Raw genomic sequence first — 20,772 nt, 5'->3', positions numbered from 1 at the left:
ATTTTTAGGTGGCAGTTCCTGTGCATGTAGCTAAGGTTCTAACCTATCCTGAAAGGGTTAGTATAATAGATAACCTTTTTTCAATTAATTATGATGCTAATAATTATTATTGCAGTCCTTACCAATTGGCAAATTGACCATTTGCAAGGATAATATTGTCTGCCTGTTCTGACCACCTTGGGGAAATCAAGGGTTTATCAAGGATTGATCAAGGGTATTGATAAACAATGTTGATTGATACTGACTGCAGATGCCCAGTACACATGATCCAGCTATGTTGTAAATTGTGTTGATGCAGGTCACAGAAGCTAACATGAAGTTAATGAAACAGTTGATACTGAATGGAGCTGACAAACATCCAGGAGCTAACTTTATTCAACAGAGACAAACCAGCATCAGAAAGTAAGCTGACGTTAATCTCATATACGATGAAAGCTCTCTTAAGCAGACACCTTTGGGACCCAAAAAGGTGGCTGTAACTGGAGCTAGCTGCTTACGAGAATGGTTCTCGTAAGCACCTGTGGCAACACTGTTGCATTGACAGTGTTGTAATTCCAGTCACTAGTTTCAGGATGTCACTGGATGTGTAACAGTGACAAAACAAGCAATGAAATATGGCAGTGTAATTCATGCACTGTACATACTGTGAAGAACAGAGATGTGAAGTTGATTGAGTAAAATAGGATTCCGAGGCTAATGGGGTTTCCTTTTGGGTGTCCACTTCTGGGAACTTAAAAACAAATGAAAAGTCTAAATCCTAAGCCCTCAAAGTGTCCACGGCCACTCACGGGAATGTCTGCTTACGTGAATGAATAGAGTTTGTATGGGTGTTCAAACAGGATTTTGTGAAGGCAGTTGAACCTATACATTGTAGTAGCTGTCTACTTACGAGAGAGTCTGTTAAGAGAGCATCCACTGAAATTATTATTTGGTGACATTGGGCCATCTCTTTTGTCCTACTTGCCATCTGTAATGTTTTCTGATACATCTTAGGGTCAGTCTGCCAGAGTGTATATTTTTTGCAGGATGCAGTTACTCTCATTGGTTTCTTATTGTGATATTCAACTTGCGTTCTAGGGGTGGCAAATGGTAAATACAAGACTTTGTGAGAAGGCAAGACTAGCGTTTCTTCTTTGTGAGCCCGGGACATTTTAATAACTTTTTGAATTGTGAGACTGAGGCTTCAAAGGGTTTTAAATGCAAGCACAAGACATTTGGACTATAAGATGTTCAGATGTCATTTATAAAAACAAACAAACTTCGAGAATTTCTCAGCTTTGCAAAAAAAATAAAAAAGACTCCAAGAGAGCTTCCAAAAATTCAAGGCTGTGAAACACTCATAATTGTTAAAATACATGACTGTGAGACCTGAGAAATTAAAAATTGTTGAAAATTTTATGAGACCTGGGCTAGGTTTTTTGAAGGACCATTTGCCACCCCTCATTCTGTTTCATGCAAATCTGTAGGATTTAGCTTGTATGTATGCCTGTTATGGGCCTGAATACCCTGTGTTGACAACTGTTAACGTTGAGTGCAAGACCAAGATTAATGAATCTTGTGATCAGAGCTCTTGTTGCAAAAGAAGTACTTTTACATGTCTTGAGTGAAACATTCATTTTGTATGCTTTTATTCACACATAGGTTCCTAAAGTATGGTAATAGAAAACAGATCAGCAAAGAATTGAAGGTAGGTATTAAGTGAGAAATGATAATCTAATCTAATCTAAATTTTCCAAGTGATAAGTGATAATCTTTTTGTTGTGATGATGTGGTACATGTCCATAGATAAGTTGAGCATATTTTTCCGTGGCCAAATACACTCAGATTATAGATCATAAAAATGTTTTTATAAAATGTTGGAAACCCTTCTGGTGAAACCATAAAATTCACTCGTAGTTCCACTCGCGTTTTAAACGTGGAAAAAAAAAATGCATGATTTCTATGGTATAATCAGATTTAGACAATGGAAAATGTGGTGATATGCTGACTGAGTGTGTTTTGTTTTGTGATTTTCATGGCTACTCTAGTATGGTGATATTGTGGAAAGGCACCTGATGGATGGAGATGTTGTACTGTTCAACCGACAACCTTCATTGCACAAACTAAGCATCATGGCTCACCAGGTTGGCCCAGTGATTGATTCACAACTTCTCTGTAGCTTTCCACTATAAATTCATGTTTGTTGGTCACAAGAGTCTATGAGTCGATGTGATCATCTTAGAAGGAATGTGTTGATTGAAAATTAAAGTCTCCTTAGATACACAATTAATAACTGTGGAAAGTGTAATGAGAATGTTGATTGCTGATCATACTACTTCCTGAAGTCAATCGATCATTGCTTCCTGAAAGTACTGTTGAGTAACATTCAGGCCTTTTGCTAAGCATAGCAAGGCATTCAGTTGGAAGGGAGCCTGTTCAATTATTCACAGCAAATACACTAACCCTGCCTTGTACATTAGAAGCAATTTTATATGATTGGAATTTTAATCATTTTTATTAGCATAGGGTAAGTCATGAGGAAAAATTGTAAATATTTTTTTTTATGTTGTAATTAACTACGTCCGGTATACTTAGAATTAATCTTTTTACGATTGGAATGTTATTCTTATTAGTTTACCTAGGTGTCCCCAATTAGCCTACTGTTTTACAGTGAAATAGAATTTGGAGACATTAATTACGTTATGTATTTATTTTATTTATTTATTTATTTATTTATTTATTTATCTATTCATTCATTCATTCATTCAATTATTTATTTATTTATTTATTTATTTATTTATTTTATGAGAACTGACAGGCCACTTCCAAGTTGCATATTTCTTCTGTTTAAAAATGAGTCCTGGTATTGTGATACAGAACCTTTCATATGGAATTAGTTTTATCTGCAAAATAATTATTGTCTTGCATATCTTGCAAGCTTGGTTCATCTGCTACACAAATGAAAAAATAAACAGTTTTATAGAAAAGTGCCAGAGCAATACACCTTTTTTTACTTCTAGGCTGTTGTGAGGCCTCATCGGACATTCCGCTTCAATGAGTGTGTTTGCACCCCTTACAATGCAGACTTTGACGGCGATGAAATGAACCTCCACCTTCCACAAACAGAGGAAGCCAAGGCCGAAGCTCTTACACTCATGGGTGTAAGTACAGTGTAAAACTAATATAATTTCATTGTTTTTGAGACACGGGATTTCAAGATTTAATAACTCCACTGTTGTTTAGTTTGTGTTCTGTTGTGAATTGACCATATTCGTATTCTTGGTACTGGACTGGAACTAGCTTGGAATGGAGGCTCATGTGGGGAAATATCATTAAAAAGAGATGAATACGTCATTTGTATTTGAAAAGACTCCCCGCTTTAGCGTCACTCTCAAGCTAGTTCCAGTTCAATACCAAGAATACAAATATGGTCTTTTGTTTGAGCTTGCTATCTTGCTAAGCAAAGTAAAGTTTCCTTTGGATTCATGATGGTTTGATGCAACTACCTCTGGCATAAAGAACTGGCATTTTTGTTCTTTAAAGTAATAAGAAGGCGAGGCTGCATGGGAAAATTTGTGGCCATAACGAACAGTCGACTCTAAGTTTTGGTAAATGTTAGGGTATGAACTCACACATGTGACAAGCTCGCAACACGTGTACAGAATTGCTTCATGCTGAACTGAAATCTACAGCTTCGCAAGCAAGTATATGCTTGAATTGCAGGAAGCAGTTCATACCCTACTCTTGTTGCAAGCTCATCGCATGCGATAAACTTGGACTGTCTAGATTGGCCCTTATAATCTTGATGTTTAGACGTTGGTTCACAGTTATTGTTATGTTCTTTTCTCTGTAGGTAAAATCTAATTTGGTGACACCAAGAAATGGCGAACCTCTTATTGCTGCTATTCAAGACTTCATCACAGGTGTGATAAAACATGAACTAAAATTTCTCACACACTGAATGCCATTTGTCTGCCACACAAGGCAACAGGACTTTAGGAACAAACAACAAACCTGAAAACAGCATCCACAAGGACTAATTGGTGCGACATATGCAATATCAAAGTGTAAGCCTGTTGGCAAAAAAACAGATTGTCGACAATAACTAGAATGTATCAGAAGAGTACAGACTGGCAAAGGGCAGGGTGGGCGGGAAAAGCTGTTGCTCGTATGGCAAGAAACAGAAAATTGAGTCACGAGACCTAGTGTGACACGTGATATCCTAACTTGGGCTCAGCCCCCTACTTCAGTGTGTGAGAACCTCATTTCTTGCCACTTTTGCAAGCTCAGGCGACGAGAAATCGATACCTTGAATTTAACAAATAGATTCCACATTACCGTGCGTCTGCTGACAAATTGATAACAGATGATGTCAAAATGTGACAAGAACAAAAAAGTGGCACACGACGATGGCGTAGTGTCACTGAGTGCAGATGTTTTTACTGCGATTTGATCTCAGGTGCCGGCTGTTGCTGAAAGCACTGGACTAACTTTAATGCATACTGACTTGCAATTTGATAATTTGATTCAGGATACCCTGACGTTTCTGCTTCTTTCTGTTTGGTGTACACTTCACTTTTTTGGGGCTACAGTCAAATGGTTATATCATCTACTTGCTTGCTGATCTTTATTACTAATTATGTTTTTTACTATAATATTGCAGGGGCTTATCTTCTCACGCAGAAAGATGTTTTCTTCGATCGCAGTCATATCACCCAGCTGTTAGCTTATATCCTGGCTGGGAAGGATGTAAATATCAGAATTGATCTGCCACCTCCTGTCATTGTAAAGGTCAGTTTGTCGGTCAACTGGTCGGTCACTGATATCAATGATGATGATAATAATGATGATGATGACGATGATGAAATGGGTCATGTTGTTTTCAATAATCGTTTTATCTCACCGCAGCCAGTGAAATTATGGACTGGAAAGCAAGTCTTCAATGTCGTGCTACGACCAAACAAGGACATGCCAATCAAGATGAATTTACGAACAAAAGGCAAACAGTACACAAGTGGAGAAGATCTTTGTGTGAAAGACTCTTGTAAGTGAAATTCTAGGACATGCTTTTTTATTAGTAGAAGCACTCTCGTCGCCTTTCCTCTTTCTCTTCCTCACCCTCTTCTGCTTCCACTTTTGCCCCGTCTTCCATTTCCACTTCCTCTTCGTTTTCCGTTTTCTTTTCCACTTGCACCTCCTCACCCGTCTTCCACTTCCGCTTCCTCTTTTTTTTCCGTTTCCATTTTCACTTCCGCCTCTTCTCCCCTCTTCCACTTCAGCTTGCTCTTCCACTTCGGCTTCCTTTTCCACTTCCACTTTTGCTTCCTCTTCATCTTCCGTTTGCTCTTCCACTTCCGTCTCCTTTACCTTTTTTCTCCGCTTCCATTTCCGCCACTCTCTTCCTCTTCCTCATTTTCATCCATTTTCTTCTGTGATCAGATGTGGTGATTCATAACAGTGAACTGATGTGTGGAGCATTGGACAAGGCAGTGCTGGGATCTGGCTCCAAGAACAGTATCTTCTATGTTCTTCTCAGAGACTTTGGTGGTCAGGTATGCCATTAACCAGTCAAACAAGCCAAACCTCTGGTCGACTTGCATGGAAAATCGAAAGCATGTCAAATTTGATTAGAGTGTATAAGAGTCAACTAAGATCTTGAATTGCGCAGCTTGTCCGAGTTTCAAAGGACGTACGCATGCTTAATTATGATGATTTGAACTTGAAACTCAATCCTAGTCTTTCTTGCAAAAGGAAATTTTTAAGAAAATTAACATAAGTAAAGTAACATGACGTTTCGACGACTTCATGTCATCATTGTCGAATGAATAAATTAAAAATAACGGCAAGGCATATTTATAGTACTTTTAAGTACTTTTAAGTACTATAAAAGACGTGAGAAACTAAATTAGCAAACGTTACATGAAAACATTCAGATAGAAAGTTTCGCGCGAATGGAATCCGCTTGCGTGTTCAGTTTCGGTCTTTTGTTCTTAATCAACAGCATTTCGAAGATTAAACATTCGAGTTTGCCACGGCATTTCTTGAGGACTTTAAAGTTCTTAAGGAAATTTTAATTTTCTTATGAATGTTCACTGCTTTAGACAAACGATCCTCAGTTTTGTTTAGGGAGCTCCATTTTACAGTACATCTGTGTTAGTTGAATGAGCATCTATGACAGCCGTTGAAAAAACTACTTTGACTGATTTAAAAGCTCGATTGCATCCTAGAGTCGTTATTCATTTGATTGTCGAAAGTATTTCGTATTTGATTTGGTTTTGCATTAGCACGTGGCTACACGATTGACTCATAAAACTCGCGCCACTTTTTCATCCAATCAGGAGTAAAACCAAAAACCAATCGCGACTCGTCTCGTTCGCACAGTTTTCCCGCGCTTTGCGTCAGCTACACGCATTTGCTTTGAATTTTGATTGGTTGACTGGATTGTCTGCGTCCTTTGTGATTGGCTAGAGTGAAAACTTGAGTTTCGACACTTCTCGACAACTGTTCTATTCAATGTTATTTTAAATCTACTAGTGTTCTATCACGAATGCCGTTCTCTGATTGACTACGCTACTCACTATCTATTCTGTGTTAGATAGTGAGTAGCATAGCAGCATGCCCCTGTTAACAAAATGAAGGCCGCTTCTTGGCGTTTTCGAAGTGTCTGTGAAGAGGATTTAGATTAAGTTTTGAGCGACTAGTAGATTTATAATAAAACAATTAGATTATTCGCTCTCGATTTCTATCGCGCGATAGAAATCTCGAGCTCATAATCTAATTGTTTATTATGTTAAATTCTGTGTTTGAACGAAACGTTTTTTTCTTTGTCCAGGCTGCTGCAGATGCCATGTGGAGAGTAGCAAGAGTGTGTCCATTTTTTCTGAGTAAGCGAGACCATGTATATTAAATGAACCCACTGAAGTAACCCTCATTGTCAAAAAACTCTTTTGTCCTTTGTTGAAAGTTGCAGTCCTGTTGTACGAAAACTTAAACAATAAATTCTCACTTCAGGTCTATTACCGCGAAAGAATCGTTTATTTACAATTTATCGCGACAAATTTCTCCTTCAACTTCTGATAACCTATTTCCCTGATTTTGCGTCGGTACGCTTAAGTTTCTGCTACTCAAAGCGACAATTCTCCTTACCGAACCATATAAAGTTCTTTTGACATAAGCATTGAGAATTTGGTGTTAAATCGAGACAATATGCTTACGTTGATGTCTTTCTATATTCTCATCACTTGCCTGGTTGATAACGTATCGCTAAGGTAAGGAGAATTTACATGTCGACCGCTTTTATTTGCCAGGTAATAGAGGATTCTCCATCGGCATCGGTGACGTCACGCCGGGGCAAGGTCTTCTGAAAGCAAAGGACGATCTTCTCAGTAACGGGTGCGTGTTTTTTTTTAAAAAAACGGAGGTTTCTCTCTGAAAATGCATCAGATGTTTCCCGTCCACGCTACGCCGGAGGAAAAACGCAACAATTACCGGTCACTTAAGATTTGCATTTGAAGAAACCTAGGGCAAGGAAATCACTTGATTATCGTAACGTCCTCGTTTTCGAAAAGCTCCGTTTTTGTGACGGATTAGTGTGGACAGTAGACCTAACCGTAGAAATAAAGCTGCGTTTTCAAATTTATCCGGCGTAGTATGGTGGGGCCTTAAACAAAGCTAAAACTAACCTTTACTGCTTACTACCTATAACCTCGGGTGGTGTTTATTTAACAGTAGGGAGTTTAAGAAAACCACGACGGCAACGACAACAGCTACGTCGGTAAACAAAAGTTTTAATGAGCAGAACAATGGCTGTGCACGTGCGTTATAATTCTTGGTACATTTCTTTGCCGTCCTCTGCAAAACAACAATGTGAAATGACCGAACTCTGCGTTGTCTGGAGGACGTGAACCACAACAGCTAATTTTTTAAATTTCTATTTCAAACTTATCGCTGTTTCAGATTTAGTTTCGTGTTAGTTTTGACAGTTATAAACAAAGTAAATGAGTACCCCTTGTAATTTCCCGAAGATTTCTTTAGCCGAGTTGACTGAACGTCAGACTATTTTACGTAAGGTACGTTCTTGATTATTCAACTAATTGTCAACGAAGCATGATTTTTCAGCTAGGTATACTGTGATTAAAGTAGTGCCGTGCAAAAAGTCGGACGAATCTTGCGAAGCTACGTGGACTTAAAAGGTTAACTGAGGCTCGTACTGTTAACTGAGGCTCGCCTCCGGATCGAGCGGTCCGGGTTCGAGCCCTGGCCGGGGACATTGTGTTGTGTTCTGTGGCGAGACACTTTACTCTGACAGTGCCTCTCTCCACCCAGGTGTATAAACGGGTATCGGCGACTTTAATGTCGGTGGGTAACTTTGCAATGGACTAGCATCCCACCCAGGAAGGGGGGGGGGGGGGTAGAAATACTGCTAGTCGCTTCATGCTACTGAAACCGGGATAAGCTCAGACCTGATGGGCCACTTGGCTCGTGTGAAGAATTTACGTTTTACCTTTCTGTATAGAAGTGCAGTTTTGAATTGATTTTAAAATGTAAGATTGAAAAGACAGGCTATGCGTTTTTATTTCAGTTATTCCAAGTGTGACAACTTCATCCAGGATTTCAAAGAAGGCAAGTTACAAACTCAGCCAGGTTGTAGCGCAGATGATACGCTTGAGGTGAGTGTTCAGCAAACTGAGAACATTTGTATTGTAGTTGATATAATTGCAAGGCTACAGGCATTAAGACTATGACACACTTGGCCGCTTTCATGAAACATAATTACCGATGCTCTATAGAGAGAAGTATTTCCGAAGTCTCTTTCGAAGTTGGCCGAAGTTTACTAGGAGATTTCCGAAACTTGTCGAAGATAATTAGAATACTTCTACGGATTTCCGAAGATTTCCGAAGATTCCAAAGACCATCTGAATTAATTTTAATAACTGCCCAACATAAAATGTTGAGGGCTAACCTGGAGTACGATTTACGCCCAGGTAACTTTGCACGTATTTCATTCTAAAATGTTTGTGTGTTTTTATTGTTTCAGGCTGTGATTCTAAAGGAACTTTCTGTCATCAGAGATCACGCAGGAAAGGCATGCCTGCGTGAACTACACAAGACAAACAGTCCCCTAACAATGGCGGTCTGTGGTTCAAAAGGTCAGTGGACAGTTCGCTGCTATGTGTTATTCTCAAGATGAGACATTAAACATTGCACAGAAGCTTTTATTTGAATGGTCACTAACTAGGATTTCATCCACAAACTTTAATGTTAGAACCACCTTGTACAGCATAATAAACAGTACCACATGAAAGTACTGTTCAACAGCTTTCATTTGAATGGTCACACACTAGGGTTTTATCCACAGACTTGAAAGTTAGAACCACCTTGTACAGCATAGTAAACAGTACCACATGAAAGTACTGCTCAATAGCTTTCATTTGAATGGTTACACACTAAGGTTTTACCCGCAGACTTAGCAGTTAAAACCACCTTGTACAGCATAATAAACAGTACCACATGAAAGTACTGCTCAATAGCTTTCATTCAAATGGTCTCACACTAGGCTTTCACCCGCAGAATTGCGGAAAGTTAAAACCACATTGTAAAGCGGAATAAGCAGTACCACATGGAAGTACTGCTCAATAGCTTTCTGTTGAATGGTCACACACTAGGGTTTCATCCACAGACTTAAAAAGTCATAATAAGCAGTACTTCATGGAAAGATTGCTCAAAAACTTCCTTTTGAATGGTGTTATTGTAGGGTTTGTTCGCCTGCGAAAGCGGTAGCCTTCTATTGTTCTGTTTTTAATGATATTGAACGTGGCCACTTAAATTAACTTTCTCCTTATTACGACAGCCTCATGCGCCTGGTTAACTGTTTTTTTTGTCCGTTTGTGTTAACCTTTACAGGTTCGTTCATCAACATCTCACAGATGATCGCTTGTGTTGGACAGCAAGCAATCTCTGGCAAGAGAATTCCAAATGGATTTGAAGACAGAGCGCTGCCTCACTTCAAACGACACTGTAAGACCTGTTTCCCCTTCCACCTCCTCCCCTAAAATAATGCTGTTTTAACCTTGAAGACTCCTTCATGCCATCCGTTTATTGATTGGGGTTTCTCTTTTCTTGGAAAAGTGACTACTCTAGAAAAAATTCATATGAAACATTCGTTTGAATTTTAGCTTTATTTTGCGAGAAAGATGCGAAGCATTTTGTCGCTTCGATTTTTTAATCAATCTACCATTAACCTTGCCTCATTAATAACTGATTTGATTTCTTGTTTTAAATGTATTGTTCATTGTTCTCAATGTATTTCTGTACAGCAAAATTTCCCGCCGCGAAAGGATTTGTAAAGAACAGCTTCTATTCCGGGCTAACTCCAACGGAGTTCTTCTTTCACACCATGGCTGGAAGAGAAGGTATTATCAACATATAAATTCTCCTTAATAGCGTTCACCTATTTTCTGTAATTCATCTTGGGAGAAATTGATTTTTGATCAAGAATTTTTCCTGAGATGATTAGATCCTTAATTCCCTTAACCTGTTTGCTTGAATGGTAGGGAGAAACTAGAAGTTGATAATCAAGTCAGTTTTTCACTTGTGTTCCATCAATGTAGTCTTATTTGTGACAGAAAACAGAAACGGCTGACTGATTTTAAGATGAAGGGTGGGTTTGCATTTCAAATTTTATTTTTTCTGAGAGGGTTGTTATATTTGAAGAGAGACACTAAATGCAGGAAACAGAGTATGTAACAAATATTTTATCTGTCATTTAGGACTTGTGGATACTGCTGTCAAGACTGCAGAAACTGGATACATGCAAAGGAGATTGGTTAAGGTATTTGGGCCTTTATTAGCTTGTGCTTATTACAAAAATAACTCAGTTTCAAGACAGGTTTGCTTGTCAAGGGGCGGTGGCCTCATGGTTAGTGCTGTGGATCGAGCGGTCCTGGGTCGAGCCCTGGCCGGGGAAATTGTATTGTGTCCTTGGGCAAGACATGTGACTCTCACAGTGCCTCTCTCCACCCGACTGGCGAACTGTTATGGTAACTTGACAAAATTTCCTGGGGAGGGGGTTGGCGGCAAACCTGCTTTGAATCTTCCATCCAGGATGGAGCGGTGCTACAGAACTGCAGAACTGCTACCTGCTACAGAAACCGGAGTTCAGCGCCACACAGTCTTAACACGTGAACAAATTGTACCTTTATATGTTTCCGATACGCTGGTTCGCGTTCTTTCTCTGGTTCTCGCGTTCTCTACAAAATCAAATTTGCTCAAGATGATGTGAAGAAAATTTGTGAAATGACTAAAGAGAATTCTAATTTTGGGTTATATGATATTCAGTCGTTAGAGGATCTGGCGACCCAATACGATCTGACAGTGAGGAATTCAGTCGGTGACGTTGTACAGTTCATGTACGGAGGAGACGGACTGGATCCCACTGACATGGAGGGAAAGGACAAACCGCTGGACTACAATCGCGTGTTCAGCCACGTTCAGGTGAAAACTTTGCTCTCAGCTCCTTGTGTGATATAAAGCTCAAGCATTTTGTTGTTATCCAACTCCACTCCTGAAGTAGAGTGCAAATAATGCGCCACATTTAAATCTGTATATATTCCTTCAGATATTCACTTGAATCTTCATCATCTACGAGTATATTACGAACTCACAACGTGACCAGCTCCCAGGTGGCTTGATAGCTCAGTTGGTAGAGCACTGCACCGGTGTCGCAGAGGTCATGGGTTCGAATCCCGTTCAGGCCTGAATTTTTTTCAGGCTTTAATTTCACAGCTGCTTAAGTTGTGTATATAAACTGCAATGATCAATCATATCTGCACACTTACACTCTGTTAAACATTCAAAATCAAGTTGAGATCATTATAATCGGTTACAGTCTTGTTCAACTTTGACTACCCGTTCTCCATTTTATGTAATGTCTGGAATTGTTCTCATAAAATTATTTTTCATTTTGATTGTGTTTACAGTGCTCAGTGCCGATGAAAGAGGAAGACCCACTTACTCCGGAGGAGATACTCAAGGACGCCTTACCAGCTATTGACGGACCTGAATTTGAAGACTGTGGAACTGAGTTTAAGAAGGATTTAAGGTGAGCTTTTGTTTTAAAGCTTGCCGCACACGTATTTGCGAGCTTCGTTGATGCAAATTTGGTCGGGAATGTGTGGACAAAAATCACACGATCCCGTGGTTTTCGTCAGCGTTGTTCCTAAGCAACGTGTCGCATGCCTATGACCTCACGGGTGCCTGAGTTATGGTTTGATTGGTTAATAGGAACCGCGAACGAAAAATTATCAAGTGTGGGCTCATAACAAATATTCATCACTGCTGTTCCTTTTCTCGCTTGTCCATCACAAAAACGATATTTCCCCATAATTTAAATCTCCTAATTTCTAATTTGGCTTTGAGGCTTGGGCGAACAAAACAAAAGAAATCACATCGAATTTGACGGATGAATAATTTTTTTTTTCCCTAAACCTCGGAGCTAAGTTAGAATTTTGGTGCATCGAATTGGCTTATTTGTGGGGTATCAAAGCCACTCCTTGTGGGGTGACAAAGCCACTCTTGTTACTTGGCAACTGTCGCTGACGAGGAAGTGAAATTTGCTAGCTCATTCTGTCTTTGACTCTATGATGCCTAGACCGATCAACACACGCTAAATCTTTGTTACTCTTAACACGACTGGAAGAAAGCATGTATTCTTTTGTTTGTATTTAGAGCATTCGTGGAAGACATTGCCAAAAAGGTAGAGACAAAGCATCGACAGCTTGGTCTGGGAGCTCACTCCTCTCTCAGGTATTTCTTTAATCTTCGGCAAAGGTGAATTATCCCTACAAACGCATTTGACTTTTCCAACATCTTTCATCATTTTATACCTTGAATTTTGTGTAGTAATCAATCTTTGGGATGTTAGGCACTTATATTAGTATAGTTCAGAGTTCTTTAGAGCGGTTTTCAATAGGTCTTTTCTGAATTACCTTGAACCTCTTTCTCAAAGCGAGTCTTAATGCCCACTCTTTCATATGAAAATGAGATTTCATTCACATGCAAATTAAACTCATTTTCATATGAATGGCTGTGCACCGGGCCTTTTTTTTAGGTCAACTCTGAAATGGCTATTGAGTGTGACTGTCGTAAAACCAAACCCAAGGTAATCACTTTGGCCAATCACAAAGGACAGCGAAAATCCAGTGAACCAATAACCAATCAAAACTCGATAGATACATGTAGCTGACGCAAAGCGCGGGAAAACGTGTGCGAGCGAGGGACGATTGGTTTTGGTTTTACTTCTGATTGGATGAAAAAGTGGCGCGAGTTTTATAAGCCAATCGTGTGCAGCAAAGTGGTGCAAATAACTTTTTGACATTCGAATGAAGCTACTTTAATCGATTTGCAAATTTATTAATAGCATGTAGTTACTCATTTCAGAGCATGAACAGGTTAGCAGCAGTCATTTAAAACCGCTTAGAGGAGCTCAGTCACGGTATTTTGAGTTAGTTTGGCCACATAAAAATTACCTTTAAATGGTAGGAAACCTGAAAATAACAGTTTAATAATGTGGAAAAACACCAAAGAGATAATGATAAACCATAAAGGAACAAGGATGACTAAGGATGGAGAAGATTAACACGGATTACAAACGACGAATTTGAAAAATTGAGGCTAAACTTTTCAATATGCGCAAACCGTGACTTAGCCCCTTTAAAGTTAAGGTTATACTTTATGAATTATCTGTATTATGACCAATAATTCCTTTCTGTTCCAGTGCGTCTGAAACGAATAACCTTCCTAAGGGTAGGTAACTGTGCTTCTTGTTCATTCGATAAATACGACTGCTTCCCTGTATATGAATGACTTTTAATCCCTTTTCTAAAGAAAATTTAGCTACCTTTCAACGCAGACCGGAAGTGAAAAACATCGAAGTCACTCTACTTCCGTTTTTCTGCTAGTGTTGTCATGGGTAGACCGTTGTACCAAGTCCCAACTGAAGCAGTTCCTGAGCCTTTGTAAGGAGAAGTACTCAAGAGCAAAGATTGAGCCCAGTACAGCAGTGGGTGCCCTGTGTGCTCAGAGTATTGGGGAGCCTGGAACACAGATGACTCTGAAGACGTTTCACTTCGCTGGAGTCGCTTCAATGAGTATCCTTGATAAAGGTCACAGTTTACGAAATAGTCTTCAAATTAAGAAAACCCCTAAATATTGGACAAGATGGAGACGGACTAGGAACGAAAAAACCGTCTGCAAAAGCGTCCAAGAAAATTTAAAATTTGCTCTTCGCGCTTACGCGAAGAAGGCGGGAATTTCTTCGCAAACGTCATCGAAATCCTAAGTTCCAATTGGCTCACAACAAACTCTTCCCAGTGTTCACTTGGCGTTTCAGACTAGTTTATCAGAGTTACTTTGCTGCGTTTTTTTTTTCGTGTGTCTTTGTTGGGGAACCTTTCCTTCAGTCTCCGATCGAGTTAAAACAAACGCTTCAGTCTCTAAATGTTAAATGAACGTTGTACGATTGATTGTGCCAAAGCTTGCCGAGAAATTGGAGACCTAAACAGTTTAGTGTTTCGGCAAAATTTGTGGCTGGCGAAAGCCAGAAAAGTTTATTTTATTGGGGAAAAGTCAGGGAATTTTGAAACGTCCTGCCTGTGGAAACCATGCATACAGGCTTAGTTTGTTTTCTTAATAAAGCCAGATATCACCCTTGGCGTTCCTCGTATAAAGGAAATCATCAACGCATCTCGGTCCATTAGCACTCCAATCATCTCCGCGCAGCTTATGAATGACAAAAACGCTGACGAGGCACGAGGGGTCAAAGGCCGGGTTGAGAAAACCCTACTAGGAGAGGTATGGCGAAAACTAGTAAACTGTGGGTGGGGAGGGGGGGGGGGGGGTTGAGTAACCTCTAGCCCCTGAATTTAACAAACAATAAATTCATTTGTTTGTATAATGTGATCGTTTTGGCGAGGGTAGTTGTAAAAAGAGCTGTTGTTGGTGACCGTTTCGACAACCTGAGGGAAAGTCCTCTTTGAATTGTGGAAGCATCAGTCACCAACCACAGTTCTTTTCAGAACTACCTTCACCCGGACGATCACACTATTCGAACCAATGATACTCCTGGGTTCAAACCATGTACTGATTAACAAATTCATTTTTTACGTAGCTAATCTTGCACTGAGCAGTCTGAGGACAGCATAGACCTTATCATGACGTGTTTGACCAGTTAAACTTGTTTGACAGGTTTCAGAGTATATCGAAGAAGTTTTCCTGCCTGACAGCTGTTTTATTCTTGTCAAACTGGCGATGGACAGGATCAAATTGCTTAAGGTAAGCCTTTTAATAGGAGTATGAACTGCAGAGCTATTATTCAATGGATGTTGCACAAGTAAACCAAAGTTATCGCACTGAAAATCATTATAGCAACAAATGGTCCATTACACCAATTGAAAGTTGATGTAGAACGCTTTGGTAACACTGCGAAAAACGGGTGGTAAGCGCGTGAAAACGTGTAACCGGTGGCAAGCGCGGGAAAGCATGTAACGGATTTCAAGCGCGGGAAAGCTTGTAACGGGTGTCAATCGTGGGAATAACACCTAACGGGTGGCAAGCGCGGGAAAACGTGGAACGGGTGGCAAGTGCGGGAAAACATGGAACGGGTGGCAAGTGCGGGAAAACATGGAACGGGTGGCAAGTGCGGGACAACATGGAAAGGGTGGCAAGCGCGGGAAAACTGGTTACGGATTTCAAGCGCGGGAAAACATGTAACGGGTGTCGTGCGCGGTAATAAAAGGTAACGGGTGGGAAGTAACAAATGCCAAATTATTTTCAACTCTTCCTGTTTGGTCCGGGCTTTTAATGCACGGCAAGGGCAGAGAAACATTTTAAGGGTGGAAAGCGCGGGGAAAAAAGTAACGGGTGGCAAAATTTTGTCCCCTCTTTTTCTTGTTTGGTCAGGGCTTTAACGGGCGGCAAAGGCGGAGAAACATGTAACGGGTGGAAAGCGCGGGAAGAAAAGTAACGTGTGGCAAACTTTTGTCCCCTCCTTTTTTTGTTTGGTCAGGGCTTTAACGGGCGGCAAGGGCGGAAAAACATGTGACAGGTGGCAAGTGCAAGATCACATGTAGCGGGTGGCAAAGGGTAAGACGGCGTGTAGCAGGTTGCAAGCGCAGGATAACATGAAATGTGTGGCAAGCGCGGGAAAATATGTTACAGGTAGTTTATAGGCGTGGGAAACCTTGAACGGGTGAAAAGCGCGCGAAAACCTTGAACGGGTGGTAAGCGGGGAAAAAGATGTAACGCGTGGCAAGCGGGAAAAACGTGAAACGGGCAGAGATTGCGGGAAAACGTTAAGCGGGTGGCAAGCGCGGGGAAACATTGAACAGTCGGCAAGCGCGGGAAAATATTAACGGTTGCCAAGTGCGGGAATGTTTTATCAAGTGTGAATCATAGAGGAATTTTTGACGATGATAAGCGCGGGAAAACGTTACTTCGCGGTGAGAGCGGGAAACATCGAACGGGTCCCGAGGCTCGATAAGACGGTCACTTGAATTATGTCACTGTAATATTAAATATATGTATTTTGTTGACCTTGTAAAGAAGATGAATACAATATAAAAGACAAAACTATAAACGTGATCCGTCAGCGACATAGGATAAACAATGTGCCGTTAGTCAAGGAGTTTTACTTAGTTCAACTCTAAGTGTTCACTTGGTTTAATTGAAAAATGCTCAGGGCTGGTTATCTTGCCACACAAGGTTTGACTTAGCAGATGACCTGTTGACTTGCGATCATACGTGTAAGGGGTTTCAGGTGACAAATTGTATGAACACAAGATAATGTATGTACACGAGAAAGGTGATTACTTCAACTTAACTGATGTGTGCAGTTGTTTAATTAGGCAATAGGGAGTTTAAGAAAACCAGGACGGCAACGGAAACGGGAAAGTCGCTAAACACAAGATTTAAGGACAAAATATGTACAAGACTAAAAAATGTTTAAAAATGGTTAAAAAAGTAAAACACCAAACGTGTTCGACATAATGTCAATATTTAATCAGCAGAACATTGGCTGTGCACGTATTCTTGGTACATTTCTTTTCCGTCTTCTACAAAACAACAACGTCAGATGACTAAATTCTGTGTTATCTGGAAAATGTGAACCGCCGTGACAACGGCTAACTTTTTTTTTTCTATTTCAAATTTATCGCTGTATTCCAGGTGTAGTTTCGTGTTTGTTTTGACAGTGATAAACGAACAGGAAAATTACTGTTTTTTCTGTTTTTTCTGTTTTTTCGGTTCACAACTGTCTTGCCGCCGTATCATCTTGGGAAGAGCAACAACAGAGAAGGGGCTAGTGAGCTTTTCCTAAATTAGGGTTAGTTTTCCACGCTGCTCATCACTTCTACTGTCTCTTATTGTTCTCCTTGTAACAGCTCGAAGTTGACGTGGACTCCATACGATTTGCTATCTGCAGTACAAGAAAACTTAAACTGAAACCCTCGGTATGGATGGCTTGTGAACATGTTTGTAGATGTACTAAGTAGTAGTAGGCCTCCGTCGGTCAGGGTTGACCATGGGTAGCATCCTAGTCGACTAAGTAGACCACTAAGAAATAAGTAGCGAACCAGTTGAACCAGTTGAACCAGTTGAACCAGTTACCGTGAACCAGCTAAAATAGTAAGTAAACGTTGGTGGACCATTTAGTGAACTACTTGAATCAGTAAGTGAACCGGCTGAACCAGTTAGCGAACCAGTTCAACCGGTTAGTGGATGAGCTAAACGGGTAATTGAACGTTAGTGAACCATTTAGTGAACCACTTGAATCAGCAAGTGAACCGGGTGAACCAGTTAGTGAACCACGTACACAAGTCAGTAGGCGAGGACTTTTCAATTCGTTGAAAACACAGAATGTTTGTTCTTAACAGAACCATGATCAGGACGGGTCTTAAAGAGTTTAGACCTACATTTCGTAGAGAGTTAGAGTGCAATTTTGTGCGGAGTGGAGAAGGGATGTACCGTACTTGTCGACCGGTTAATAACGGGTGTTTTTCTTTCAGCAAGTGACAGCCCTCAGCAAGTCCGAGCTCTGTATTTATCCAAGTGAGAGCAGTAAGTCCTCTCTACATTACACAATGCAGCAGCTCAAGACAGACTTGCCTGATGTGCTCATCAAGGTATCTTAGCTGAGCGGCAAACCTTTAACTTTTGTCTGAAAGTAGCTACTTCGCGATTTGTGCATCTTGAAAAGTTTAGCGTATGCTTTTCAAGTTCGTCGTCTATAATCCGCTTTAATCTTCTCCATCCTTAACCATTTTGTTCCTTTATGGTTTATTATTATCTCTTCAGTGTTTTCTATCTTAGCAAACTACTATTTTCAGTTTTCCTTCAATTTAAAGGTAATTTTGTACATGGCCAAAATTACTCAGAATACCGTGACTGAGCTTCTTTAAGCACGGCCAAACGAGGATGAGGGAAGCCGAGAGCTCAAACTCATGCCCTCGAATAGAGCGTCTTCACTCACGTGGCCAGCAACCATGCTAATTTATTAGAACAAAAGAAAGTGTTTACATAAGAAAAGAGTTCAACTCCCACAGGATTGATAAGAAATCCCAACATGGCCGCTGTTTCATTGTTTTGGAACACCAAAATGACCCTCTCGCGCGCTCTCATCTCGCATCCAACCTTTTAGAACCTGTTCAAAGTTTCACGAGTCCATGATAATTTTATTCCGTCGCGCGTTGCGTGATTTTAATCATCTCTTGTATACTGTTATTCGCGTTTGGCTTCGCTTGAATGAAAGTCTTTGAGGAACACCGCTGTTGTTGTTGAATGTTTATAGTGGTCGATGGACTTAGCTACAACTAGCTAGTTGTCAAGCGTGCCAAAGAAATATTTCAAATAAACATAATAGACCTAAAAATCCCAACTGGCGGGAGGCAGACCAGTTGGCTATTTACAAGCATGACCGAGGAGTTGAACTAGGGTCTAGCGAGGAACAACTCCAGCTTAGTGGTCAGAGCGGGACTCATTGTATTTTAGCCCAGTCTTTGGATGATAACCGCTATCATGGCTGTCATACTGATATTATTTTATTTTATTTTTTTCCTTTTTTTTCTCATGTTTTTAGGGTCATAAAAATGTAAACCGCGCCATAATTCATGTAGACGAGGCTCAAGGAGATACCTACAAGCTGCTGGTGGAAGGCGATGATTTGCTGTCTGTAATGTCCACTGTTGGTCAGTTTTGAAAAACAATTGTTCTTAACTTGTTGATTTGAAGAGAACTTCTGTGTTCTGTGAATATTTATTTTCTGTTATATCAAGGTAATATCCCCAGTTGATAATATTCTTTCTTCTCATCACCTGCCTGCCACACAGTGTCTCCTTCTCCTGATTGGATGATAATTATAGTTTTTATTTGTAGGCGTCAAAGGCACAGCAACCACGTCCAACAACACGGCTGAAGTGGAGAAAGTTCTTGGAATCGAAGCTGCCAGGTTGGGAGATGTTTAAAACTCAGTTTTAACAATAGGTTTATTTTACCTCAGTTTCAAGACGAGTCTTGGTGTAAAACCTTTCATATGGAAACCACTTTTACTCACTACGTCACTATCATGCAAATCAAACACATGTTCAATTGAGTGTTTTCGCACAGGACGCATTACCAAACAGAGGCAAAAAGCGGCAATAAAATGCATTATTCAGATTACCTGACTAGTAAAGCTGTGGTCTAAGAAAAATTACAAGGAGCCCAAAGGTTCCTAACCAAGAACATTAAGTTTTTTCGGTCGCCTGTGGCACCTGGGTGCGTCTAGAGCACAACATTCAGATAATCCGACATTTCAGTTACGCCCTGCCATATTTGGTCATCCTAGTGGCAAAATATGTAAAGTTCGAATTATTCTAACTCTCATTGAAACTATCCCCAGTAGCATGTAGTTTGTTTTCATCATTTGGGAAACAGCGGGTGGAAAATGCTGAATTTCGTTTTGAAGACTTTAAGTCAAAGAGGGCATAACTTTGTTTTCTCTGTGCCTCATAAAAGAGGGCCTCTCAGTGGTTTTGGGTAACAAGGGTACATGATCACTTATTTCAAGGGAACAAGGGATATTTTTGGGATTCATATGAGAGAACAAGAGATATCTCTATTATTAAAAGGAACTTTGACAAAAAAATTCTTAATGAACAATGGAATTTATTAATAAGTAACAAGGGACCCCCCTCTTCCCCCTGGGAGGCCCTCATAACAGATGTTTATTACCCAAAGAACCCATTGCGATCCCCAGATTGAAGGTAGGACAGATTCGTTTTACCTAACATGCACTATAGAATTTATTTACTAAATAGATATCCTTTGTGTCTGCTTCTCTGTTACCAGGGCAACGATAATGAATGAAATCAACATGACCATGAAGAGTCACGGGATGAGTATCGATGCACGTCACGTGATGTTACTGGCAGACCTCATGACGTTTAAGGTAACGTGTTGGACGGAGTAGCAGTCGGTTTGTTCCGAGGTCTCTCTGATACCAAAAGATACAAAACAAACTTCAATTCTGAAAGAAACGAAGAAAATGTAACCAAAACTAAAGGTTTGCACACACTAGGGGACGGTATTCTTCGTGTGATCCCCGGTTTTGCGAAAACGTTACATTTTCCCCGCAAATGAAATTTAGCTGGTTCGAAAGCTTGCGTCATGAAACAGGGACAAAATTACCTCAGTTTTCAATTTCACACCATGTGCACTGCTCTTGCAAACTGTTCCTGCTACAACGTAGAAATGAACCAATGT

The 20,772-nt window shown here is 40.2% G+C and overlaps 1 protein-coding gene across 1 annotated transcript in view; it reads left to right on the top strand.

The window, feature by feature from the left end:
• LOC110060508 (DNA-directed RNA polymerase III subunit RPC1-like) overlaps positions 1–20,772 on the top strand; it is a 31,174-nt gene that overhangs the window by 6,596 nt on the left and 3,806 nt on the right. The window contains exons 11-38 of the mRNA XM_089271675.1: positions 9–56; positions 299–402; positions 1,642–1,687; positions 2,028–2,123; positions 3,000–3,140; positions 3,833–3,902; positions 4,643–4,770; positions 4,888–5,023; positions 5,419–5,531; positions 6,812–6,863; positions 7,287–7,371; positions 8,561–8,648; positions 9,017–9,128; positions 9,883–9,996; positions 10,296–10,391; positions 10,749–10,810; positions 11,317–11,472; positions 11,958–12,079; positions 12,706–12,783; positions 13,754–13,782; positions 13,938–14,126; positions 14,678–14,829; positions 15,223–15,309; positions 17,415–17,483; positions 18,039–18,155; positions 19,109–19,217; positions 19,405–19,477; positions 20,359–20,458. Of these exons, the coding sequence (XP_089127801.1) occupies positions 9–56; positions 299–402; positions 1,642–1,687; positions 2,028–2,123; positions 3,000–3,140; positions 3,833–3,902; positions 4,643–4,770; positions 4,888–5,023; positions 5,419–5,531; positions 6,812–6,863; positions 7,287–7,371; positions 8,561–8,648; positions 9,017–9,128; positions 9,883–9,996; positions 10,296–10,391; positions 10,749–10,810; positions 11,317–11,472; positions 11,958–12,079; positions 12,706–12,783; positions 13,754–13,782; positions 13,938–14,126; positions 14,678–14,829; positions 15,223–15,309; positions 17,415–17,483; positions 18,039–18,155; positions 19,109–19,217; positions 19,405–19,477; positions 20,359–20,458 (2,772 nt within the window). The remainder of the gene's footprint in view (positions 1–8; positions 57–298; positions 403–1,641; positions 1,688–2,027; positions 2,124–2,999; positions 3,141–3,832; positions 3,903–4,642; positions 4,771–4,887; positions 5,024–5,418; positions 5,532–6,811; positions 6,864–7,286; positions 7,372–8,560; positions 8,649–9,016; positions 9,129–9,882; positions 9,997–10,295; positions 10,392–10,748; positions 10,811–11,316; positions 11,473–11,957; positions 12,080–12,705; positions 12,784–13,753; positions 13,783–13,937; positions 14,127–14,677; positions 14,830–15,222; positions 15,310–17,414; positions 17,484–18,038; positions 18,156–19,108; positions 19,218–19,404; positions 19,478–20,358; positions 20,459–20,772) is intronic.

Source organism: Orbicella faveolata, unplaced genomic scaffold (genome assembly GCF_042242905.1).
Source record: "Orbicella faveolata isolate gen_17 unplaced genomic scaffold, um_ofav_v1 contig_34, whole genome shotgun sequence".
In the NCBI taxonomy this organism is placed as follows: domain Eukaryota; kingdom Metazoa; phylum Cnidaria; class Anthozoa; order Scleractinia; family Merulinidae; genus Orbicella; species Orbicella faveolata.
The sequence above is the reverse complement of the archived record's forward strand: the minus strand, read 5'-3'. Positions and strand labels throughout refer to the sequence as shown.